The sequence below is a fragment of the Cetorhinus maximus genome, chromosome 14 (genome assembly GCF_964194155.1).
Source record: "Cetorhinus maximus chromosome 14, sCetMax3.hap1.1, whole genome shotgun sequence".
Classification (NCBI taxonomy): Eukaryota; Metazoa; Chordata; class Chondrichthyes; order Lamniformes; family Cetorhinidae; genus Cetorhinus; species Cetorhinus maximus.
Window position 1 is genome coordinate 21,935,200 of NC_135892.1, and position 26,207 is coordinate 21,961,406.

The 26,207-nt window shown below is 43.9% G+C and overlaps 1 protein-coding gene across 5 annotated transcripts in view; it reads right to left on the minus strand.

Moving 5' to 3' along the window:
• Positions 1–1,297: 1,297 nt before the first annotated feature.
• The window catches only part of acss1 (acyl-CoA synthetase short chain family member 1), a 75,136-nt gene continuing 50,226 nt past the window's right edge, over positions 1,298–26,207 (minus strand). Inside the window, exons 9-14 of one of the 5 annotated variants that reach the window (XR_013578655.1) lie at positions 23,828–23,940; positions 19,519–19,645; positions 17,951–18,078; positions 14,712–14,779; positions 6,526–6,647; positions 1,298–2,903 (exon numbers count right to left, since the gene is read on the minus strand). Coding sequence is in view for 3 of the 5 variants with exons in the window: in XM_078556638.1 (XP_078412764.1) it covers positions 2,739–2,903; positions 6,526–6,647; positions 14,716–14,779; positions 17,951–18,078; positions 19,519–19,645; positions 23,828–23,940 (719 nt within the window). In the remaining 2 variants the exon portion in view is untranslated. Of the gene's footprint in view, positions 2,904–6,525; positions 6,648–11,626; positions 11,682–14,711; positions 14,780–17,950; positions 18,079–19,518; positions 19,646–23,827; positions 23,941–26,207 lie in introns of those variants that run through there. The other 4 variants (XM_078556639.1, XM_078556638.1, XR_013578656.1 and 1 more) reach the window with 4 other exon arrangements.

A 26,207-nucleotide genomic window follows, 5' to 3' on the forward strand; every position in this document is an offset into this window, starting at 1 on the left:
GTTTGATTGCACCATTTATTTCTCCATTGTATTTATGGCACTGATTTTGCTGGTTTCAGTTTTAATGACACCATCACCTTCTTTGTGCACGTGCACAGTTTGTGCAGGCAGAAATAAGGCTTTCACTCTGTAACAGAAGTTACAAGATTAGTCATATGGTGACAGGAAAGTGATTCAGTATTTAAGTATTGCTTAAGATGAGACATGCTGTCAAACCGTTCATGTTGCAATACTCAAGTTCTGTACTACCAAGTGACTACAGTCTTGGTCTAACCAAGATAATATAAGTTTAACATAACTTCTCTGCTTTTAAATTCAATTCCTCTAGAAATGAGCCCCAGTGCCTGCCCGGAGCCTAACTGAGCCATGTAAAATGGCCAATAAAGGCCCTCTTCCCACCACCGCTGACATTTTACCAGCGACCAGGAGGCCCTTCACCCTTTGAGGAGACTGATAGGTAAGTCCTAGTAGCCTCCCAGCAGGCTGCGGGGCAGGGGGCCTTCCATTTAAGGCACTAATTGGCCCGTGAAAGACTCTGGGTGGAATTTTACGGTGCCGGCGAAGTAAATGGACTTTTGAACGGCTCTCCGCATTTTAGGGCCCATGCCCACCACGACAGGGCCATAAAATTCCGCCCTCTGACTGCAGCAATGGCTGCTCCCCCTGTCAGTGACCACCTACCCAACCCCTGGCCAAAGCCTCCCATCTGGACCCAGCACCCCCAGACCCCACTTACCTTACTTTGAGGGCACTTGGTGATGTGGTCTCGTCCTAAAGTGCAGCCTCAGCCGTGCCACTGGGATTGGTGGCCACTGCTGGGGCTGCCTCTTATAAAATGCGGCCCTGGGGTTCCCACCTCCTGCCAAAGCGAGATTTCGACCTCTGCAGCGGGGCCCTGACACCTCCAAAAATATCACTGCCAGTGTTTGAATAACCGGAAGAGATTTTCATAGCACCAGTGGTGGTGGGGCGACAACATATGTCACAGATATGTCGACAAGCCAAAGAGTTCACCAACATAAATTTCCCCTTCTCTCATGCCCCTGTAAGCAATGTCCCTCATGACATATATCAATTCTCATGGCATCGGCCCATAACGGTGGCTACCACATCCACATTCCTCTACCATTCAGAAACCGCTCTCTTTCTCACCTGGTTTTACCAGGTCAGAGCGTGCAGGTACCTATATTGTTTTGCATTCTGAGTGTGCCGTAGCTCTACTGTTTGAGGGTCTGGCTGGAGAGAAATGGGGGAAGAAAATACACTAATGATTTATATCTTGGGTTGCTCACAGCAGTGCCTGGGAGATTAATCTTTAATTCTCGGATGCTCCAGAACAAACCAGGATGGTTGGTAACTCTAAAAAGAACAAGGTCAGCCCTCCACACAGTAATGCAACAACAACAACTTACATTTATATAGCATCTTGAAGGTATTGAAACATTCCAAGGTGCTTCAGAGGAGTGTGAGAAAACAAATTATGACACCAAACTACAGAAACAGGTATTAGGACAGATGAGCAAAAGTTGGTCAAAGAAGTATGTTTTAAAGAGTATCTTAAAGGAGGAAAGCAAGGTAGAGAAAGAGGGAGAGATGTAGGAAGGGTATTTCAGAGCTTAGGGCCAGTCAACTGAAGGTTCAGTCACCAATGGTGAGGCAATTATAATTGGGAATGTACAAGAGGTGAGAATTAGAAGAGCACAGATATCTCAGAGGGTTGTGAGGCTGCAGGAGATTACTGAGATAGAGAGCGGCAAGGTCATGGTGGGATTTGAAAACAAAGATGAGAATTTTAAAATCAAGACATTGCTTAACAAGCAGCCAATGTAGGTCAGCGAGCACAGGGGTGATAGGGGAATGGGACTTGCTGCAAATTAAGACACAGGCAATAGAGTTCTGGATGTCCAATATGATCAAGACACCTGTTTAACCGAAACCTGCTGAAATACAATAATCTTGAGCATTAGTTAGGACTGACCACTTCTGCACTTGCCAGCCCATAATAAGCAGAAAACTGCTAGCCTGAGAGAGAGCAAGGGCAGAAAATCACTGCTGTTGTTCTTTGTAGAACAAATTCTTGTACAAGTTTGTTTTTTAAAAAGTAATCAGAAATTTATTCACAGGGTTTCTTTGAATTAAACAGAATTCAAGTACTTTTCAACAGCTTAGATACTAAATGCAATATCTGGCATGGAAATAGATAGGGCCAGGAAAATCCCAAGTCTGATCACTTATCCGTCCCCTGGGAGGGAAATGGCACATGTCTCATAAGTAGACTCAATATCTTGTGTTATAATGAGAATTAAAAAAAGAGAAACCAGCAAGGCTTCCTAATCATTATCCAGTGAATAATATCTGCTGGAATGTGCGAATGCAGACGGCCAGTTCAGACCAAGGAATAGACTTGGCTGATCACCCACCTCAACTGTGGAAATGGTCTGAACACTGACAACCGGAATCAGGGACCTGACAGACACTCAATAATAATAACATATTAACAGACACTATAATGCAGTTGCAATTGTGTGTCTCCTGGAGAAGGGCCAAGGGGAAAAATTAGGGATGGGAAGGAGTCAGTTCTGCATTTAGGACAAATTCAAAAATACTATTAACCAAAGTTAGCATTATTAGTTTGTAAATGCAATACAGGAACAATAAACGGCAACAGTATGCAACCAATTGGTGCTGTGTGTGTCAAATTATGGCCTGCTTTGTGATTTAAGAAGTCCTAATATTGGTTATTGGTCTTTATATTTTTTGTAGGCTGCAATGATCTCTGTGATGACTTGAGGGTCGTCTAGTGTGCTGAGGTCACCCAGATTAGAAGTTTCATTGGTGGCTATTTTCTTCAACACTCGCCTCAGGATTTTCCCAGATCGGGTTTTGGGAAGTCGCTTCACAACCTGAGAATTGGAAACAATAATTACACACAGTCCAAATATATACAAGAAGCAGGGGGGAGGGGAGAGGCCTTTGGTGACCATAATTGCTTGTTCTGACTAGGTGCATGTGACTGTATGTAACATCAGCAGGCATTCCAGATACGGACAGAAATTAGTTCATAGCCTCTCGTGTACCTGATGTGTTGTCATTTGGAAAATGAAGTACTTTCTATTTCCACTGCATTCCTGTTTCATGTAATCATATAGCCAAAAGGAGGCCATTCAACCTATTGTGCCTGTGTTGGCTTTTTGAAGGAGCTATCCGATTAGTCCCATTCACCCCTGCTCTTTTTCCATATCCTTGCAAATTTTTCCTTTTCAGGTACACAACCAATTCCCATTAGAAAGTTACTGTTTAATCTGCTTCCTTTTCAGGGTAGTGGATGCCAGATGGCAACAACTCACTGTGTAAAGAAATTACACCTCACTTTCCCTTTTGGGGCAGATTTTCCAGGCCAATAGCTTTGGGACCACGCTGTCACGAACCAATGGAGTCAGAAGCCCGCACTATGGGTGGAATCTTCTGCTCTCCTGGTTGTGAGCTTGGAGGTGGGAAGGGCATGTAATTAGCCAGATTGATGGCGTACTGGATGCCGCCGCCTTCCTGCCCCGGTGCCTGTTGAGGCCCTTAAGTGGCCAATTAATGATCACTTAAGGGCATCATCCCACTGCCACTGGTATTAACCAAGCTGCAGGCAGGACTATCACCATGTGGCATGCATACAGCTAAAACCATGCAGCCAGCTTATCATCTCTGGGGTAGGGTTTCCTCAAACAAAGGCAGTCAGTGCCTGATTAAGGGACTGGACATAAGGAAGCTGGGGAAACAGGGCCACTGAGACTCACCCCCACCACCTTTCCTGCTGACCCCCCTGCACCCCTCTTCATCGCCCCCCCCCCCAACCCGTCCCCCATTATTACTTACCTGGCTTGATCCACTCTGCAATCCTGGGACTCCAGGGTTGTCCTTCCGGCAGCAGGCACAGTCTCTCCAGTGGTGCTGCTGAGCATAAGAGCTGCCGGCCCCTGTTTGGCGAGACATCCGCCCCCAGGATCTTGTTTCCAGGCCCGCCACTGCCTCACCACTGCCTGACTGGCTTGTGGTTTGGCTGGCCTTCCCAAAAAAAGGCACCATGGATCTCTTGCCAGCTTTCCAGTCGGCAGGCGAGGACCCCAATACCTCAACAAGATTTTGCCCCAGGTGGAGAACAGTCACCCCGCTGTGATTTTTTCCCTGAATTGGCTAATTAATGGCCAGAAGGTGGGCTCACCATCTAACTAAGGATGCAAGGTGGGCTCTCCATCCTGGAAAGCCAATAGGAGGCCCTCCAGTACTGAAGTAGCAGCAGACTGCATTTTCAGATCAGTGAGAGAGAGGGCACTAAAGATACAGGTCCCCTCTCTCCAACTTTTTTAACTTTAAATTTTAAAAAATGGCCTCAGCAGCCGGACCAGAAAGGGGAACCTTCTAAGCATGCCTGGAGCATTAGTACCCCTCAGTCTGCACTGTGAGGCCACCTTCAGGCAGCTACACTGTTCCCCAACCTCTGGGGGCTCAGAGGCCGACTGGAAAATTCCTGCCAGCCTCTGATAATAGGCCCTGATAGGCTTTTAACAAAGCTAATTGGCTACCCACTACTTGCGAGTGGCTATCCTTTGCTGACACCCTCCCGCCCCACCCACCCCCAATCATCCTACCTCAACGAAAATGGCCCAGGGATGGGATAAAGGCCGTGCTCTTCCCCAATGGGGCCAAAAGGTTCAGCCCTTAATCTTGTGCCAATTACCTTAAATCTGTGTCCCTGGATTACCCAGACCTCCACCAATTGAAACAGTTTCTCCTTTCTTACTGCATTAAAACCCCTCACAATTTTGAAAGGAAATTTCTGAGGAATGGTGGACTGGGTCAGACACTTCCTGGAGCTATTTCAAACAGGTTCATCCACTACTGTGCTCCCAGGTAATCTACTACCAACAGACTGTTCAAAACTGATGGAAAATTTCTCCAGCTTCTTGTGCAGTGGACAAGGGTATCTTATGTTAAGGGAGGGGTTGGGAAGATATTCAACTGCAGGTTGCCCATTTCTCAGCCAGCAGTTAAAATCAGTGGGGATTGGTGAGGGAAAGAAATTTGAGAAGATTAGAATGTGCTGTTGAGGTCACATTAACTTGCGGTGAACCAGCTCAAACTTTTAAAGTGTGCATCATTATTTCACAGCATGCTTATGGCTGATAGATACGATATATTTTAAATTAAAAAGTAATGGTTGTGCAAATATTGTCTTTGGTGGAATGGTATATGGGAGCTTAGCCCTATTGTTATGGATGACTAGGAACTAGGGTTATGGACCCTCCAGGATTGGCCTGGAGTCTCCAGGAATTGAAGATCAATCTCCAGGACACTGCTGTGTGCAATCCTGGAGAAAATTCAAGGGGACATTGAAAAATATAGTCTTTTAAAAATTTCTTTGAACATTTCTCTTTACCAGATATAAAACCATTGAAAATGGAGAAAAAAGGCTGTTTGCTGACAATCATTCAATTGGGGAACGAGTCTTCTAGCTTTCCAAGTGGCATAGGAGGCAGTGCGTAACAAGGACGGATGTGTCAGCTGACAAATAGCTGGAGCTTAGGGGCAAGTCATGTAATGAAACCTCTAGGAATGTATTTAATCACAGTTGGCAACCTATGAGGAACACTTTCACTTTTGCTTGTTTCAAATACAAATAATTGTGTATATACACAAGTATACTCCACAAACACTTCATAGATGACAATAGTTTTATCTAGGACAAATGCAAAAGCAGAAAAAATAGATCTGTGACTTGTTGCAGAAAGAAACTGAAGATGAGGGAGTTCCCATGCACCTCCTACTTTTGCCTTTCTGGTGATAGAAGTCACAGATTTGGAAGGTGCTCCACCACACACACAGACACACACACTTGTTAAATACAACAGTTTTGTGCCCCTCATACTCCCAAAGGAGATGCCAACAAGGAAGGGAGTATTAGCTCATGGTAGATGGTTGCAAGATGGGATATGACAGGTTGTGACTAATGGAGTGTTGCAAGGATCAATGCTGGGGTCAGCTACTTACAATATATATTAATGACTTAGACAAAGGGACTGAGAATAATGTATCTAAGTTTGCTGATGATACAAAGCAAGGGCAGGGGAATGCTCTCAGCAGACCCCTCACTTATCCTGTGCCAGGTCCCTCGGTCAGGCATTGAGTGCTTTTGAACAAGGAATCAGCCCCCAGCCCTGCTCAGAAGCCTACAGGGGAGTGCTGCCGCTGGGTTAATAATGACTCAATTGGCAGCGGGACATGAAGGTCATCCATGGGCTTTCCCATCACAGGATGGCAGAGGCAGGCTCAAAAGGCCATACAGTCTACTCCTGCTCTTATTCCTTATGTTCTTAAGTTCGCAGATACAAGAACAAAAACTAGCCTGGCATTGTAGCTCAAGTTCACTCCTTATTTTGCATCAACACTTCACTACATACTGGAGTCAATGTGTATACTTAGTGCAGTTGCTGTTCATTGACTTGAAAACTTGAAGGAGCAAGGGAAGCCACTCACCAGGATGTGATCAGGAACAGCATATTTTGCTATTTTAGATGCAACAGTTGATTTGAGATCTTTAACGATGACCAGTTCAGAAATGGTGCAAGTATCTTTCAAAACAACAAAGGCAAATGCAGCTAAAACAAAGCACAAAAAAAAATGAGGAAATGCCACATTACATGAGTTTGCATTCCAGCATCAGACTTGCATTTAATTGAAACAACTCGTCATTAACATCGACAACTCAGAAGGCATGCTGGCTCAGTCATCAAAAGATGAGGGCCCAGAGTGTGTGTTCAGCGGTCAAGCAAGGGCACTCACCACTAAGCACAAAGTATGCCTCAGTGAATGACTTGAGAGATCTCTCTGGTGAGAAATTCAGGTCAACCACTGAGCAGTGATACTGCAGCTGATTGCAGCATTCTTTACTGGGGATTTCCCAACTGTCCCAGCAGCCAATCATATTAAAGGTTTTTCACAGACACACAAACAAGAAACTAACAGCACTAAAATAAAATGACTTTGCAAAATATTTTCATCGAACAAATTAAAGATTGGGGCAGACACATGGGGTGAAGGTGGAAGCTAAAATATTCTGAGAAAACATTTTTAAGAAATTATTTTTTAAAATTAGCTTTAAAAATCTACTAATTAATCATTTTACACCACTCCACGATTAAAAAATTATATTTTCTGGGCCAGTTTTGTTGTTTATCAAATTTCATTGATCACATCACCGTTTTTCAATTTAATTAGCGAATACAAATCTCCGAAGCCAAGCGATAGCCTCCTCATTTGCTGAGTTTAAGGTGATTAGTCCGCCACTTAGTCTGTAAAGGGGACATTCCTCGGTAATGTACAGCATTGCCTGTGTCTTTCCACAAGTGCATAAGGAGTTTGTACTGAGGCCCCAGCAGTGGAGGTTGGCTGCACAGGGCCGTGGCCTGTCCTGAACCTATTTAACAAGGATCACCCTCACTCTGGTAATTCAAAACCTGCCATTCAACAGATGGGAGTTTGTCACAAGGAATTTGTTAGTGACTTCCTGTGTTTTCCATTCATTAATCCAAAGGATGTCTGCTACTAGATCTTGTTCAGGAAGGTTGTTCTATATGGGGCGCCGGGATGGAAGGCAGGCAGTAGGTGGGTTGAACAGGTTATTATGGAGTGGTAAGTGAGGTGTAGCATGGATGGTTTCAACCGGCTTGTGGGCTTTCGTCAATTGGTGGATGTGTGGGGGACCGATGTTTGCGAGGATAGGATAGGTGGGGTATTGAGCGGAGAGTTCCAATTGTAATGTGCATTTTTGCATTCCATTGAATGTCCACAAGATGTGTCTGTGCTGGCTTTTGCCAGACAGTGCACAATAGTCTACTGCAGAGTATGATAGGGCAAGTGCCGTGGTCCAGAGTGTTGTTGGAGCAGCGCCCCATGTAGATCCAGCAAGTTTGATTCGTAGATTGTTTCTTGTTTTGACCTTTGTTGCTGTTTTCTTCAGATGTTCCAAGAAGACAAAGTCCTATCTAGAGTCACTCGCAAGTATGTTGGGTTGGGATCAAGCTTTAGTATTTGGCCATCCATGTAGATATGCCATTCTCTTTTGGCCCTGATATTGCGGAGGCGGATGTGGTTTTAGAGGGATTCAGTGTGAGATGCCATGTGCTGCAGTCGTCTGTCAACTTTGTAAAGCCTTCATTAGGGTCTGGTCCAGAGTGCAGAAGGATGGAGCTTGGGTGGCAGAACAGATGTCATCAGCATAGATGAACTTGCAGCATGTGATTGTTGGCAGGTCATGAATTCTGAATCGTCTGTTGCGAAGGGGTTTTTCGACAATTACCATGGCCCAGGTTGGAAGCACCCTGGACAGCTTTAGGAGCAGGTCAGTGTGCCACACTGTATTGTAGGCAGTTGTGAAGTCAAGTAGCACTATGCCTGTCTTCAGGTTCTTCTGGAAGCCATTTTCGACGTAGATGATGAGTGCCAGAACTTGATCACATGTGCTCCGGCCCTTACAGAAACCAGCTTGGTTCACATTAAGGCATGGTCTCTGCTTCCAGAGATATGTATTGCAGGATAATACGGTCAAAAACCTTAAAGCACAGAGAAAGAAATGAAATTGGGCGATAGCCGGCCGCCGAGGTGAGAAAACCCAGTTTCACCTGATAGAAGAAGGTAGAGTTGTAGAGCACTGAGTGACAGACTGCAACTTCAAAATTTCTGCGTTAGCCAGCACATGCCCAACATCAAGAAGTTGGGGTCATTTGGAGAGGGGTAGTGACAGCAAACAGTGATGGTTTGCCATCAACTGCGCCCCCCTCTCCTGCAGCAAAATCTGGACCTAATAAATAGTTCTAATCATCCTTCCTGGTCAGGAATTGTGTAATCAGGGTTTTTTTTAAATGAGGTGACTGTAGCCGTGTTTTAACATAGTAATTCTTTTTAACTCATTCTTAAGATATGGGTGTTGCTGTTAAGGCCTGTATTTTTATTGCCCATCTCTAGTTGCTCCTGAAAAGTGGTGCTGGTGGCCCTTCTTCTTGAACTGCTGCAGTCCTTGTGATTTGTGATGGTTTTGGTACAAATGAGTGGCTTGCTACATCACTTCAGGGGGCAGTTAAAGATCAGCCACATTGGTATGGGACTAGAGTCACATATTATAGGCCAGACTTGCTAAAGGTGGTAAGTTCCCTTCATTTAAGGACACTGATGAACTAGACAGGGGGCTTGGGTACTTTACTGAACCCATAACCGACAGCACACTGTCTGTATTGTGGCTCAGTCTTCAAGGATTTTAGTCAATCAAGGTATCGTCCAATAAAATAACTTTCAGAAGAACAACTACCTCATTCATAAAAAGCATTCAGGTTATACATGATTGAGGTAAGCAGCTTTTTCTCATGAATACAGTCCATGGATGATCCACCATCATCTGGTTTTCTAGATACCATTTTTTTTAAAGAGGGTAACAATATTGTTTCGCTGTTTATCATTAGTTGTGGCTACGGAAGGTGACAAGGGAGGGCAAATGATTTGTTTGAAGTCAAGGACATAAAAGAAATGAAAGCAAGCATCATGCCAGATTGCACAGAAGCACAATATAAATGGATGGGAAGATCCCCTGAAGCAGACTAAATGTAATAGATACAGCATTAGTTCTGAAGCAGAGTGAAATTCCTCAATTGTGCCCCAACAATATTCTTCAAACCTATCCTCAGAATTCACAGCACGTATGTTTACTACAACAAGTTCAAATGTTGGGATTGACTTCCCGGAGTGCGGAAGGTGCCAGCTACTTGGAAGAAAGATAACTCAAAAATGGCAAGTTTCTATGAAGCTGCTTGTGAACAGACACAAATAAGAAGACCTTACTATTGTTCTTAACCTTGTTACTTCTGATAGCCTGAAAATGTAGGCATGGCTATCTTCAGGTGTTTTTCTCAGTACCAAGGATCACTTTTTACTCGCTATGATTGAAAAACATCTATCTGTCCATAATATCTGGATGTGGAATTCAACGCTAACAAAAGCCCTGTAATTCTAACTGCTTCAAACTTTTTCCTATTTTCTCAGCTCTGAAGCAGAGTCATACAGACTCAAAACATTAACTCTGTTTTTCTCTCTCCACGATGCTGTCAAACCTACTGAGTTTTTCCAGCATTTTCTGTTCTTATTCCTATTTTCCTAATTGGATAATGGAGGGAGGGGATGAATACTGTCGGAGGCTGAGGGAGGGGTGAGCACTGTCGGGGGTGAGGGACGGGTGAACACTGTCAGGGGGGTTGATGGAGGGGCTGAACACTGTCGGGGGGGGGCGCTGAGGAAGGGGGCAAATACTGTCGGGGGGGGTGAGGAAGGGGGTGAATACTATCAGGGGGTGGGGGAGGGGTGAACACTGTTGAGGGGTGAGAAAGGGACTGAATACTACCAGGGGGTAAGGGAGGGGTGAACACTGTTGGGGGGTGAGAAAGGGACTGAATACTGTGAGGGGATGAGGGAGGGGTGAACATTGTCAGGGGGTAAGGAAGGGGTGAATACTGTTGGGGGGTTGAGGAAGGGGGTGAATACTGTCAGGAGGAGGGAGAGGTTAAACACTATCAGGGGGTTGAGAGAGGGGCTGAACACTGTCGGAGGGTGAGGGAGGGGGTGAACACTGTCAGTCAGTGAGGGTGAAGAGGGGTGAACTCTCTTGGGCTGAACGCTGTCATGGGGATGGGGTGGGGTAGGGTAGGGGTTGAACACAGTTGAGGGGTGAGGGAGGAGTTGAAAATTGTCAGGGAGTGAGAGAGGGGTTGAACATTATTTGGATTGGGGGATGGGGTGAAACCCCCCCAGACAGATCTTCACCCCATCCCTCACCCCTCCGACGGTATTCAACCCCTCCCTCACTCCCCAGCAGTGTTCAACCCCTCCCTCACCCCCACAACAGTGTTCACCCCTATGACAGAGTTCACCCTGTCCCTCCCCACTGAATAGTGTTAGTGGGGATGAAGAGGGGCGAACACTCTCGGGGTGGCTGAACACTGTCAGTGGAGAGGGACAGGGTGAACACTGTCATGGGGGTGGGGTAGGGGGTGATCACTGTCAGTGGGTGAGGGAGGAGTTGAACACTGTCAGGGGGTAAGGATGGGGGTGAATACTGTCGGGGGCGAGGGAGGGAGTGAACACTGTTAGGGGGTGAGGAAGGGGATGAACACTGTTAGGGGGTGAGGAAGGGGATGAACATTGTCAGGGGGTGAGGAAGGGGGTTAATACTGTCAGTGGGGGTGAAGAGGAGCGAACACTCTTCGGGGGGCTGAACACTGTCAGTGGGTGAGGGAGGGGTTAAACACTGTTGGGGGTGAGGGAGGGGGTAAATACTCGGGGGTGAGGGAAGGGGTGAATACTGTCAGGGGGATGAGGGAGGGGGTGAACACTGTCAGGGGGTAAACATTCCTGGGGGCGGGGTGAGGGAGGGGGTAAACAGTGTCAGGGGTTGAACACTGTCAGGGGGGTGAGGGAGGGGTAGCGCTGTCAGTGAGGGGAGATTGTGCAGTATCAGGGTTGACAATTCCATTTAAAACACTGAGTCAGTGAACTGAAGACAGACCTTAAGGCAGTTCATGGCTGCACTGGAATTACATTCGACAATCCGACTGCTCACCCTGCATCCTTGCTGCAGCCAGCATTGGAAGCTGCAAATGATAAGTGCGTGGATTAAATTTCAGTCAGCGTCAGGCACACTGACCTAAAGACCTGGGCTAAGATTTTAAACGATCATTTTCAGGACTCAGAGATTATAACATTAGAGAGTGCAGAGCAATATGTCAGTGACCTACAGTCAATTCATGAAACAGGCATGGGAGATTTTGGAAGCAGATCGTATTGAGTCATTCAAACGTAAATGAGATTAATTTCTTTCAGGAAATGTCAACTTACGATATAGTTTGTGTGTAATTTTTTGACATGTGGTGAATGTAACAGGTCTGGGAGCAACTGGTGACCTTGGACCTATGGCTCCCAAAGTTCTCCAATAGGGGTTTTCCTCACCTTATGTCATAGAGGTCTACAGCACAGAAAAAGGCCCTTCAGCCCATCAAGTCTGCGCCGGTCAAACAAGTACCTAACCTAATCCCATTTTGCAGCACTAGGCTCATTGCCTTGTATGCCATGGCATATTAAGTGCACATCCAAATACTTCTTAAATGCCTCTACCACCCTTTCAGGCAGTGAGTTCCAGATTCCCACCACCCTCTGGGTGAAAAAATTCTTCCTCACATCCCCTCCAAACCTCCTGCCCCTTACCTTAAATCTATACCCCCTGGTTATTGATCCCTCCACCAAAGGGAAAAGTTCCTTCCTGTCTACCCTATCTATGCCCCTCATAATTTTATACACCTCAATCTTGTCCCCCCTCAATCTCCTCTGCTCCAGGGAAAATAACTCCAGTCTATCCAATCTCTCCTCATAACTAAAACTCTCCAGCCCAGGCAACATCCTGGTAAATCTCCTCTACACTCTCTCTTGTGCAATCACATCCTTCCTAAAATTCAAATTTCACCATCTGCCATGGTGGGATCCAAACCCAAGTCCCCAGAGCATTACCCTGGGTCTCTGGAATACCAGTACAGTGACAATACCACTATGCCAACACCTCCCTGCTTATGTCTAGGTCTGTTATAGATTGCTGATAGAGATTGATTGCTACGATCAGTCAATGGCACTACGTAGAACTTGTCTTTTTTCCTGCTAGTTTCTATGTTCTAGTCTCTGGACCTGTTTCTGTAACATATGCAAATCACAAGTTATCTGAATAATATCGTACATAAGAGTTCTGCACTGTTATCCAATCTCCACAAGCCCCACACTTTCCAAGCTCTTGGTAACAAATAGTCACGTACTGCAATGCTTGTCTCTTCCCTTGTGTATTAAGGAAATGATGTTCATGCCAACAGGTTCTAGTGAAGTTCCATAAGAGAGTTCATTAGGTCAATCTTGTAGTCATGTCACAACTTGTTGCTATTTTCTTTTGAAGCTCTGTCAAAGTTCTATTCCCAGGAATCACATGGGTAAAAACCATCCATTCCCATGCTTTGGTTAGTAGATTGTTCATTTGAACAAAAGCCACATTCTTCACCAATTATTCAAGAAATTAGCCCCTTGATTGTTGAAAAATACTCTCCCATTTCTTCCACCCAGCTCAGATATGTCATAAAGGTTCATGGTTAATAATGGACACTCTAATATATTTTATAGCAGAATAGGGAAGAACATCTGATTTAAGAGTAAGAAGTATAAACATGTTTGTCGCAATCCTCTGTGTGTTGAAAGATTGGTCCTGTTCCTCCTTCATATGCAATGGAAAGGCAGAGGCCATGTTTCAGGTTTGGTTGGATAAACATTTTGGGGTTCTTAACACAGACAACTCCCTCCAAAAGACATTTTTTAAAATGTTATACAAGATAACAAAGGGAAGGGCTAAAGAACAATTTTGTAAAACACTTTCTGCACTCATTATTGCAACTTGGCAAGAAATATAGTTAGCAAGAATTGGGGGAAATATTATTTTCTGTATGAAAATATATAATATATGGATAAATGTGCTCCTTTACTTACAATATTCAACTGCACTCTTCAGAGAACAGGGACAACATTGTCATGCTGTAAAGAATGTCGTTCACCAGAGCACCTAACATTAACACTCCTAATTGAACCAAGCAAAGAGAATGAATTGACTGGTTCTTTAGGACTGTGATTATAAATGTATCACATGAGTATTACCAACTGTTTTATTTAATAGTAGGACAAGTGGAAAAGTATAATTGTAGCTCAATGCTAGCACTGTCACCTCTGAGTCAAAGGTTGTGGATTCAAGTCCCACTCCTGCGACACTCTTTAGTACATAATCTAAGCTTCACTTGAGTGCTGAGGGAGTGCTGTACTATCAGAGACTCTCTCTTTTTGATAAGGCTTTAAACTGAGTCCTTTCTGCCATTTCAGGTGGACGTAAAAGATTCCATGGCACTATTTGAAGAAGAGCAATGGAAGATCTCCCTGGTGGCCTGGCCATCATTTATCACTCCATCAACATCACTAAAAAGAGATTATCTGATGATTATCTTAATGCTGTATGTGGGACTTTATTGAGCACAAATTGGTTGTTGTGTTTCCCACATTACAACAATGACCACACTTCAAAAGTATTTCATTGCTATGAGTTGTCCTGAGGTTGAGAAAGGTTCTTAAGAAAATAAGCAAGGCCTTTTTTCCTTTATTTCACAAAGAGGCATAGCAACATACTGTCAACATGCATTCCTTATGTTGCCTAAGGTTCACTGTAAGGCATTAAATGCTTCCAAATAATTAAGGATCCATTTATAAGCAACTAATTCCAGGATACTTTGGCATCGGAATTCTGGAGGGATATCAGGGAAGCAATGGCATCAGAAGCAAAAGTGTTCATATTTTGCACTGATACCAAATATATTTCCATCACAAGACATAGTTGCAGTTTTTATTCTTGGTCCAAAACAAACTAATTAAAAACTTCCCCAATTTGAAAGTGAGGCTGAGGTAAAACTAAGGTGCTCAATTTAACCTCCTGAGAATTCCACATCACACTAAACAAAATAAATCGCTTTACAAATTGTGGATGTTGTTAATTTCATTTGGTGTGCCAGAGTCCACCTGCATCGAGTCAGTCATGTGATTACTGTATGTCTCACCTACCTTCCCCTTTCAGGTCATGAGGATAGCCAATCACTGCAGTCTCTGGCACATCAGGGTGTTCAGCCTAAAGACCGTTTGGACAGAGAAACACCATCTCAATCAATTAACAGGATCCTTTCCGCCTCCAGTTATTTCTTCTCACAAAGGTGCTGAATAATACCAAGGTAACGCTTTACAAGTGGAAATCTTGTGACACAGTGGGTAGCGTCCCTGCCTCTAAGCCATAAACTCCAGGACTTGGTTGCAAAGGAAGGCACATTCATCATGTGGCCAAACAGGTTGAGTATCAACCTGCAAATCCTTCCCACACACGCCAATGGCAAGTGGTGAGAGCAGGGAGAGATTCATGGTCAGCCATGTGATGGAAAGAACATTGGAGCCTCTACCATCAATATCCATAGCTCCAGCTCCAGCATACAACATGAATGTGAAAGTGTTGGCACAGCAACTCGGACTCCCTGAGTGAACTGTAACATTCCACCACCTCCACTCTTTTATGAGTGCCCCATCCCGCCTCATCCAAATTACCAGATTTTATAGCCCTTTTGAAGCCAACCAAATAAACCAAATTAACAAAATGAGGGATAAAGTAAACACAGCTCCTAAGTCAGGTTAGCTGTAAAACCAAAGACAAAGTTTAAAGAAAACTTACAAATATCAAATCAAAATGTGATTAAGAGGGTCGATAAAGCGCCCCAGACCCCGCGGTGCCCACTGGGCACGAAAGGCCTCGACGGTGCCGGCAGACACCGTGTGCTCCCTTTCCAGGGATACCCGGCTGCGAACGTAGCCACGGAAGAGGGGCAAACAGTCGGATGGGACGACCCCCTCGATTGCCCGCTGCCTGGATTTGTTAATGGTTAACTTGGCCAGGCCCAGGAGCAGGTTCACGAGGAGGTCCTCCTCCCTTCCCGGCCCCCCTCCGCACCAGGTGCCCGTAAATCAGGAGGGTGAGACTGAAGTGCATACCAGCTTTTATACATGAACCTATATATAAACCTAGATGGTGAGTGTTATATACATAGAATCTGCAGTACAGAAACAGGCCTTTCAGCCCAACTGATCAATACTCCACACAAACTCCCTTCCACTTTCTTCCAATCCTGTCACAAAGCCCATCTATCCTCTTCTCCCTCACGTACGAATCAAGCCACCCCTGAAATGCATCAATGCCATCTACTTCAACCGATCCATATGGCACATTTTCATCACTCTGTATGTAAAGAAATTCCTCCTAAATGTTTTATTTAACCTGTTAGCAGCTATCTTATATTTATACTCCTTGTTCCAGACCTGGTTTGTCCAACCCGTGGCCGCCCAGATCGATTGGTGAAAATGTTGGTAAGAAGGGTCAGTGAGTTTGAAGATTTCTGCAGGGGACTGCTCCTCCAATCACAGCCTGTTTCTCTCCTGCGTTTGCTCAACAATGAGCCTATCAGCAACAGAAATGGGAGACAAACTGGCTGTGATTGGAGGAGCAGCGAACACCGGGAGCTGCGAGTATGTGATGATAGAGAGACTCTGGAGCGCATGGGGCCTCCACTCAGCATGTTTTCCCCTGGCTCCGGCAACTTTCCCACAGCTGTCGGCGCTCTGGCCCGGCTCCAGGCCGGATCCCGGCTGGATCCCTCCCGGATCCAGCCACATCCCAGGGAAGTGTGAGAGTGCAGGCGTGAGGGCAAGGGAGTGTGTGAGTGCGGGCAGGGGAGTGTGTGTTTGAGTGTATGTTTCTTTTCACATGTCAGCTTTTTTTTTTTGAAAATTCATGTTTAATATTGTGCCAGACCTTATCTTTCCGAAATTTGCCCATTCACCCCACTGCCCCCGCCCCCAACTCCAGTGTGAGAAAAATTGAAATCTGCTCCCCCTTTAAAAAAGGTTGGACAGGCCTGTTCTAGATTTAGCTAAAAGTGGAAACCATTTCTCCATATCCATATCCACCCTATTAAACTTTCATAATATTAAAAACCTCTATCAGGCTTGCTCTTTGTCTGCATTCACATTCGCCTAGTCAGTGCATAGCATCAGGAGCAGATAGCCAGAATAATTTTCTCCTACTTAACACTGGTGTCCTGAAGCCAACTGCAATATCCTAACTGTTGCAGTTGAGAACAGCAATGCTGAGAATGGATAGGGATCAAACCTGGGGCCTTTTCAATATGTGTAGCCCTGCTACACTTTGTATAAATTAGTGGGTCATCATAGGAGCCCGAAGTTTCATTTTCAAATGTTGATGTGGCAGATCTGTTAGGTTTGAGCAAAGTGCTGTCTTCTTCTGTGTGACGCTAATATGGTTCCATACTCATGCTCAGGTCACATTTATTTTCCTAATTTTCTACCCTGTCCTGATGCTGGAGAACAGTACCATACCATCTGGAACGTGGAAGTGCTTTGTCACAAATCCAGAAGCAGAGCCCATCCAGTACAGGATCCACTGGGACAGCTGATCCAGTACTGGATCCACTGGGGCAGCTGATCCAGTACTGGATCCACGGCGACTGCCGATCCAGTACTGGATCCACGGGGACTGCCGATCCAGGACTGGATCCATGGGGACTGCTGGTCCAGTACTGGATCCACGGGGACTGCCGATCCAGGACTGGATCCACGGGGACTGCCGATCCAGGACTGGATCCACGGGGACTGCCGGTCCAGTACTGGATCCACGGGGACTGCCGGTCCAGTACTGGATCCATGGGGAATGCTGGTCCAGTACTGGATCCATGGGGACTGCTGGTCCAGTACAGGATCCACGGGGACTGCTGGTTCAGTACTGGATCCACGGGGACTGCCGATCCAGTACTGGATCCACGGGGACTGCTGGTCCAACACTGCGTGCATTGAGATAGGCCGGCAACTCCATGAATCCAGTAGTCAATCAGTTAGACCTGTGTATCAAATACCCAATCTATTCAGCCCATGAACTCAGAACTTCATTAACTACACCCATGAAAGTAGATCATGACTGACTTGCACTTCAAGTTAATTTACCCCCCTTTGCTTATATTCTTTGATAACCTTGTCTTTCATGGATAATCTTGCCTATTAAAAGTCTTTAGATATCATCAAGGCCTAACTGCAACTTTAGTCCAAGGCCTAAATAAGTGAAGAGGCTGACTTATTGCCACATCCTGCCATTCAATGAACCCAGTCTCCCAACCAATTACCAAGCCATACCACAAGGTTGCCTCCTATTCTGTGCACCCACATTTAGTCACTTATGCCAGGTTCTTACCAGAGCATCCTCTATCTCAGCTGTACCCAGCCTGTGCCCGCTGATGTTAATTATGTCATCCATTCGGCCAGTGATCTGATAATAGCCTTCCTCTGACCTGTATGCACCATCGCCAGTGAAGTAACAGCCTGAAAAGAGATGGACAATAGACATGTAAAGTGTATGTGCATTCAGTAATCTGCTGCTTGGAGCAGAAATTTCGCAGTTGTGCTCCTTCTCAATGTGTCTCAAGGTCATTGCTATCTTCCAGGAATGTGGATATACAAAATGGATTGTGACAAAGATTTTTAAAGGAGTAGCATTGTATAGTTTTTTTCACAATATCATTGTGTTCAAAGTACTAACTTAATAGCAGGATCTACTGCTGTTTACAAAGTACTGGGATTTTACTTGTGATTTATTGCATTACCAGAGCTATTAAACTCATGCTTTACAGCAGTAGGAATGGCAAATTCATAAGAAGATCACTGTGGCCTCCAATCCTGCATGATTCAAAGATCAGGAACAGGAACCTCTCCCAGATAGACTCAGTTTATTGACTTGGCCCAGATTTTTATACTTTATTGAAAACTAACCACCTGATTTAGTGCTGATTTACAACTTCTGCCAACAGAGATTTTGGATTAATAATGAGGCATGAATCTTTCAGTTAACCATTGTATGAAAGTATAATTCAATTTGATATTTGATGAAAAGAGCATACCTAGTACCAGTGTAAGGGGTGTAGGGTTGTAGCTTCTGAGTTTCTGATCTCAGCCGCAGGAGTGAGAGTTTTCTTACAATGTAGATGTAATCTAGATGGCCTCATCCCTCCCCTTCTCTGTAATCTCCTCCAACCCTTCAATGTTTTGAAAACTCTGCATTCCTCCATTTCTTGCCGCTTGTGCATTGCAAACTTCCTTCACTCTTGCATTAATGGCCATGCCTTCAGCTATCTAGCTAAGCTCTGGAATTCTCTTCCTAAACCTCTCAATCTCTTTACCTCTCCTCCTTTACGTCGCTTCTTAAACTCTCCCTCTTTGGTTGCTTGTCTCTGTTTCAACTTTTATTTGATGACACTTCTGTGAAGTACCTTGGGATGTTTTTACTATGTTAATGATGCTATATAACTGCAAATAATTGTAAGCTATAAAAAGATCACATTTTCCCTCTAGTTCTTTTGGCAAGTACCATAAATCTCTGGTTACTGAGTCTGCTGCCAGTGGAAACAGTTTCTCCTTATTTACTCTTTCAAAACCTCAAACAGTATTGAATGCCTCTACTGAATCTCCCCTTATCCTTTTCTGCTCAAAGGAGAACAATCCTGGCTTCTCTACATAACTGAATTCCCTCATCTCTGGTGCCACTCTGGTAAATCTCCTCTGCATCCTCTTAATGTTATACTTTTCCACCTGAAGATTTTGCTGAAATAGCCAATGAAAGAGGTAAAGGTTCCTTTCAAACCCAATAATGTGGAAAAGGGAGATTGGCAATCTATAGTGCATATCAGTTACCTTGGTGGCAAATAACTGAGAAGTGTATGAAAAAGTATAAAAGGATGATTTTCTCTGAAAATATTGATGTCTTACCTGGATATTTTTTGAAATATGAATTCAAGAATCTTGGATGATCCCCATAGATAGTTCTGGCAATGCTAGGCCAAGGTTTTGTGATACAGAGGGCACCAGTAACATCATTTCCCTCCAGACGATTACCCTGTATATAGGTACATGAGTATTCATTATTAATCAAGGATGATACCACAACTCAGAGGGCACATCAATCAAGAAAGATGGTACAGGTTGGAGCTCTTTTTAGAAAACAGGAGTTTGAGAGTTGACCTGAAAGGGGTCTTTAAAATTATGACAGATTTACATAGAATTTTACAGCACGGAAACAGGCCATTCAGCCCAACTGATCAATGCTGGTATTTACACTCCACAAGAACCTCCTCACACCATAATTCATTTAACTCTGTCATCACATTGTTTGATTGCTTTCTCCCTCAACTACTTACCTCTAGCTTCCCATTAAATGCATATATGCTATTCAGCTCAACCACTCTTTGTGGCAACGCGAACCACCTTCTAAACATGCTCTAGATAAAGAAGTTTCTACTGAACTCCTTATTAGATTTATTAGTGACTATCTTGCATTTACATCCCCTAGTTTTTGATTCCCCCCCACAAGTGAAAGAAACGCATTTAACATCTACTCTATCAAGCCTCCTTCATAATTCAAAAGACCTCATAGGCAACTCCACAGTTTATTGTTTTCTAGTGAAATGTGCCACAGCTTTTTCAGCCTTTTCTGATAGTTAAAACCTCTTAGTTCTGGTTTCATCCTTGTAAATCTTTTTTGCGCTTTGCCCCGGGTTGACATAGAGAAGATGTTTCCACTTCTCAATGATTTCAAAACTAGGGACAATCAATATAACTAGGTACCATCGCTAATAAATCCAATCAAAATTAAGAAGAAACAAAGAGGTGAAAGGTTATCGGGGTAGGCGGGAGGTTCCAATCAGATTAGCCATGATCTTACTGAATGGCGGAGCAGGCTCGAGAGGCCGATTGGCCTCCTCCTGCTCCTAATTCATATGTACTTTATTCTGAGAGTGGTGAGAATGTGGAACTCACTACCAAAAGGTGCGGTTGAGGTGAATTGCATATATACTTTTAAGGGGAAGCTAGAGGTAAGCACTTGAGGGAGAAAGCAATCGAATGATGTGCTCATGGAGTTAGATGAATTATGGTGGGAGGTGGCTCTTGTGGAGTGTAAATACCAGCATAGATCAGTTGGGCCAAATAGCCTGTTCCTGTGCTGTAAAATTTGATGTAATTCTATATTCAGAGCTTCTTTCAGGAAAGGGTCTGTGTACAGGCATAGAATTACACAATGTTTCTCTTGTGCCTTAAAGAAAGGAAAGAAAGGCTTGCATTTATATCGCACCTTTCACAACCTCATGACATCCCAAACCACTTTACAGCCAACAGAATACTTTTGAACTCTAATCATTGTTGTAATGTGGGAAAAATGGAGCTAATTTGTGTACAGCAAGGAATTCACTCTGCTGTTCTTCAAAATAGTGCCGTAGGATCTTTTACACCCACTTGAGAGGCTGAGAGGGGGCTCTTGGTTTAACATCTGATCTGAAAGATGGCTCCTCCAATAGTGAAGAACATCCTCAGTACTGTACTGAGATGACACCCTAGATTTTGTGCTCATATCACTGGAGTGGGCTTGAACCCCAGCCTTCTGACTCAGGCGAAACTGCTGAGTCGTGGCTGAGTTTAACCTTGAGTATTTGAATTCCACTGGCCAAGGATTCCCTACTACAAGAAACCTCAGTTCCCTTGTGGAATATCAACCAGGTTTGCAACTCATGATTGTCATCCAGTGACACTTGCTGAAAGTGTACAAGTGGTGTCAGGACTGGGCGTTGCTGTCGATGCTGCTCGTTGTCAAATAACCAACTAAAGCTTAATATCAAGGCCACATTATGAGTGAATGTTTGGGGAAAGCAAGGCTCCCAGTAGATATAGTAATTACCCCAATAAAGATTCAATTTTCTCCCATAATGCTGTTGGGGCAACTCACAAAGTGAGTTTCGGCAGCTTCTCCCCGCCCCGTAAACTCCTAAATTGAACCAATAATGCCTTGTCTTCACCATCTCTAGAATTCCCTACCTAATTTCATCATAAAAGCACCATCAGCAGATGGACTACAATGGTTTCACAAGAAGGTCCACCACTATCACTTTCTCAGAGCAACCAGGGATGGGCCTTTCCACCGATGTCCACATTCTGAGTATAGATTTTTTGAAAGTGCTTGACTGAAAGCCACATGTCAACAATTATTTTCAGTCTAGGAACATTAGCTGAGAAGCTAGATCTTAACTAGCTGTATACATGTCTGACAGCATCTGTGGAGAGAGAAGGACAAAGAAGGGTCATACGGACTCAAAACGTTAACTTTGTTTCTCTCTCTCCACAGATGCTGTCAGACCTGCTGAATATTTCCAGCATTTTCTGTTCTTGTTTCAGATTTCCAGCATCCACAGTATTTTGCTTTTAGCTATATAACATACTTGGTTGATGGGGGTCAAATATTCAACTATTAATGCCTTCTGATGTAACAAACAGGATCACAACATTAAAGAGTAAACTTTCATCTTCACCACCTGGTAATAGCCTAGTGAAGTAGAACTCTCACCCACTGTAGAACAGACCCAACTTTCATCCAATTGAAATCAGCACAAATATGATAGTCCTAACAGAAATATAATTGATAAAATAACAATGCGATAAGACATTGAGTACTTGATTATAAGTTGTTGAACACTGAGCTTATTCCTGTTATGACTGGGATCTACACAATTCTCTCAGTCCCAGAGTGTCACAATCAGTCTGAATGAGAAAGGGCTGCTTCTTCTAATAAAGTCACTATGATTTGCACTTGCAATATTTGTGCTTTATTTTACCCACATCTCGTTGTATAATTAAGCTGTATTCATCAGCCTGATGCTGGTCATCTTCTAACGTGCATGCTCATAGGCAGTATATTTTTCTGCAGGCCTTTCTATATTAGAAGCCCACTCCCTCCATGTTCACATTATCCTCCTCAATTAGAGAAGGAGGTTTCTTCACTACCCCAATCAATGCTATTCTTGCTTATGTTTCAAAGGGTGCTTTTTTTAACAACAAAGAATAGAATTTTACCCAATCAATCTTCTCTCCCTTTGATGATCCAGCGAAGAATTGGTGACATTTCTATAGGGGAAAGCTTGCTGGCACTGTGTGTTATGTTACAGACAAGAGAGGGGTTAATTTAGACAACACTAATTTCTCCTCTCATCTCCCACCCATAAACAGAAAGGTGTTTTGATTTACATCCCCCTTTATAAGCAGTGGCATATTTTTGGTGTGATCCAATTTCTATTAACAACCCCACAGCAAACTCAAGATAGGATGAACTCAAAGGGTTAGTTTATTTGCACACACTCAAACGCAGGGCTAGGGGGGGTAGGTCGCAATGTTTCCCCTTTTGTAGTCCTAGAGTAAAAGAGGGATAGATAAAAGAAAGATTTACAGTGCAGGGACCACAGAGAAAAGAAATGGTGTTTCATATGAATTCCAGAGTCCAGAATCAAATGAGGTATCCTTCACAGAGGTTGGCAGGTTGAAAACCGATGCTGTATAATTCACTTTACCAGTGGTGTTGACTTCACATGATGAGATGGGCATGCAGGGATGAATCAGTCTTGTAGGTGATAGTACAGAATTCTCAGTAATAGCAGTGTAGATGGGTGCCAAGTGTCCAAATCTGGGCAGAGCCCTTTTTCTGTGAGGCTGCTTGTAGGATGATAAACTGCAGCCTGAGATTTTGCAGTACAGCAAGACAATATACTGGTTACACAAGCTAGCGGTCCATGTCACATGACTCCCTCTCCACGTTGTCTTTGACAAGGGATGTGTATTCCTTGTCTGGGTCCCCAAGATTGTTAAATGTCCCGGCCATCAAGAATTGAAAAGAAAGTTGCGGAGGCCTTTATCCTAGCAGACAAGTAGACTCCAGTTGGCTAGTCTGGGTTCTGAAATGCAGATAGCCTTTGTATAGTTCTCTTTGAATGTGGTCTGTGCAGCCCACTGTCAGGTGGCTCCTTTTGTTTGAGGGTCACAGATAGACCTAGCTCCAGCCATTTTAAAAAGGCCTTTGTCCAGTTTTTAAATTTTTAGAAATATAGCCATGAGGTTATTTCTGAATCAGTCTTATAGGCAATGGTACAGAATTCCCAGTAGTAGCAATGTAGATTGGGGGTGAGATCTTAGTCCCCTCATAGTAAATTTCCTTTATTACACTAGAATCACTCATGTTATTAAACTTTAACTGAAGACTTACCTTCTCATCCATTAGAGCAAGTTGGATCCCAAACAATGGTCTCATAGCCATAGAAGGCAAAATCTCTGCTCCCTCCTCTGAAGGCCGTGGAGAGATACATACTCCACCTGTTTCTGTTCATAAATGAAAGGAAATATATTGAGATTCAAACCTAAATGATCTCAATATGCCAGATCACTGAAACATGATAGAAAGTGATGACAATATTCAATCTCCTTGACAAGAGCTGTCAGCTTTTTGGACCAGATTTTACTATAAAATTTAGTTTACTGATGATCTCTTTAACCAACTAATAAAACATTGGCCTGGATTTTCACAGAGTCATGGAGATTCAGGGGACTGTCCAAAATGACAGGCAGGACCAGGGTCCAGAAATCCCTCCCCCATTTCCGACAGACCCTATTTTTGCCGGGGGTTGGGTGTGGAGCAGGGGCAGGATGTGACCCCATGTGGGAATCCCGACTTAGAGCCATTTGAGCTTAGTGCTAAGTTCCAAATGTGGGAGTTATGAATCTTTAGAGAAGTAATAAATGCTCCTGAAGGGTGAATATGGTCTGTAGAGCTGTCAAGTTATTTGAATCCCTAGCTCTTTAAGAATTAAAATAAAGTACTGCCTGCTTGTGTTTGACAGTGTTAAAAAATCTGTTCTATCTGTTTCAATAGCTGTTTGTTGACATTACCTTATCATTACAGAATTATTATTGTTTGGCAGATTTCCACAAACTATCATTATCACAGTTGGGGTGGGGGTTGCAAGTTGACAGTTTGATTGACAGCTCAAAGAAGTTATTAAGTGATTAGTTGTCTTTGATGTGGGATTGTGCATACAAGTTTGTTTGTTTTGATAAGGTAAGTCTTTAATTAAAGTTTAATAACGTGAGTAATTCTAGAGTAATGCAGGAAATATACTGTGAGGGGACTAAGACCTCACCCCCATCTACACTGTTACTACTGGGAATTCTGTACCAGCAACTATAAGACTGATTCAGAAATAGCCTCATGGCTTTTTCTAAAATTTTAAAAACTGGACAAAGACCTTTCAAAATGGCTGAATCTATGTCTGTCTGTGACCCTCAAAAAAAAAGGAGACACCTGACAGCATCAAAGAAACTAACACCTCATTATCTCTGAAGAGATACTAACGACCTCCCTGTGGGCTGCACAGACCAAATCCAAAGAGAACTATATAAAGGCCATCTACATTTCAGAACCCAGGCTGGCCAACTGGAGTCTACTCGTCTGCTAGGATACAGGGCCCCACAATCTTACTTTCAATTCTTAATGGCTGGGACATTTAACAAGTACTTGAGGGGATTTAAATGTTTTGAATGGGCTTTCATGAATGGGAGTATTTTTTATGTACCTAGCTCTGTAATAGATATTTTGAACTTTATTTTATTTCATCTCAGCATGGCTCCTGAGGTTTGCCCATGGCGCATACTAGATGAGGTGGCATGGAGTATGTCAAGGCAAAGGTTGGTGGGTGTCACTTGGCACTAAGTCGGCATGGGGCGATAAAGGAATATGGAGTGGGAGGGGGCATGGGTTGGCATGGAGGACATGGTTTGGCAGGAGTTGGCAGGTATGGGCATGGGGAGTGCATGGGGCGGCTGAGGGATTATGAGCAGTGAGGACTGGAGGTCCCAGAGAACCAAGGCAGGCCTTTTAAACAGCCCGCACCAGCACTCAGCAGCCCCCGTAACCGCCTTCAATCCCTGACTCTATCTGCATCTGCTTTCCCCTGGAAAGACGATTCTGCCTTTAAGGACATTTTTTTCCTGAGGCATGTGCAGAGAGCCAGGAAATTTCCCCATGTCCCACTACCCAACATGGGAGCAAAAATCCAGGCCATTGAACTCTCCTTAGCCTTCTCTGCTCAGTGAAAATAGTCCCAATATCTCAAGCTTCTCTTCATGACAATAGTTTAAAACCTCCATCATACTTCTTTTTATATGCTGAATTATCTGGGGATAGTTGGAGCACTACAAGTAGCATCAGCACTTATAAGTTAAGGAAGAGAAAATCCCTCTCCTATTTGCTATCTCTGCTCATAGTGCACAAATACAGAATCATTAAATAGTAAGCACAAAAGGAGACTATTCAACCCACCTAGTCTGTGCCAGCTCCTTTGAAGAGCAGTCCAGTTCATCTCATGCCTCACAATTTTCCCATATCTCTGTAAGTTTTCCCTCCATCAAGTGTTTATTAAATTCCCTTCTGAAGGCTGCTATTGAATCTGCAACCACCACCCTATCAGGTAATGCAATCCAAATCTTAATGGCTTATTACACAAAAAAAATAAACTTTACCTCATGTCAACTCTGGTCCTTTTGCCAATCACCTTGAATCTATGTCTTCTGATTATTGACCCTCCAACCAA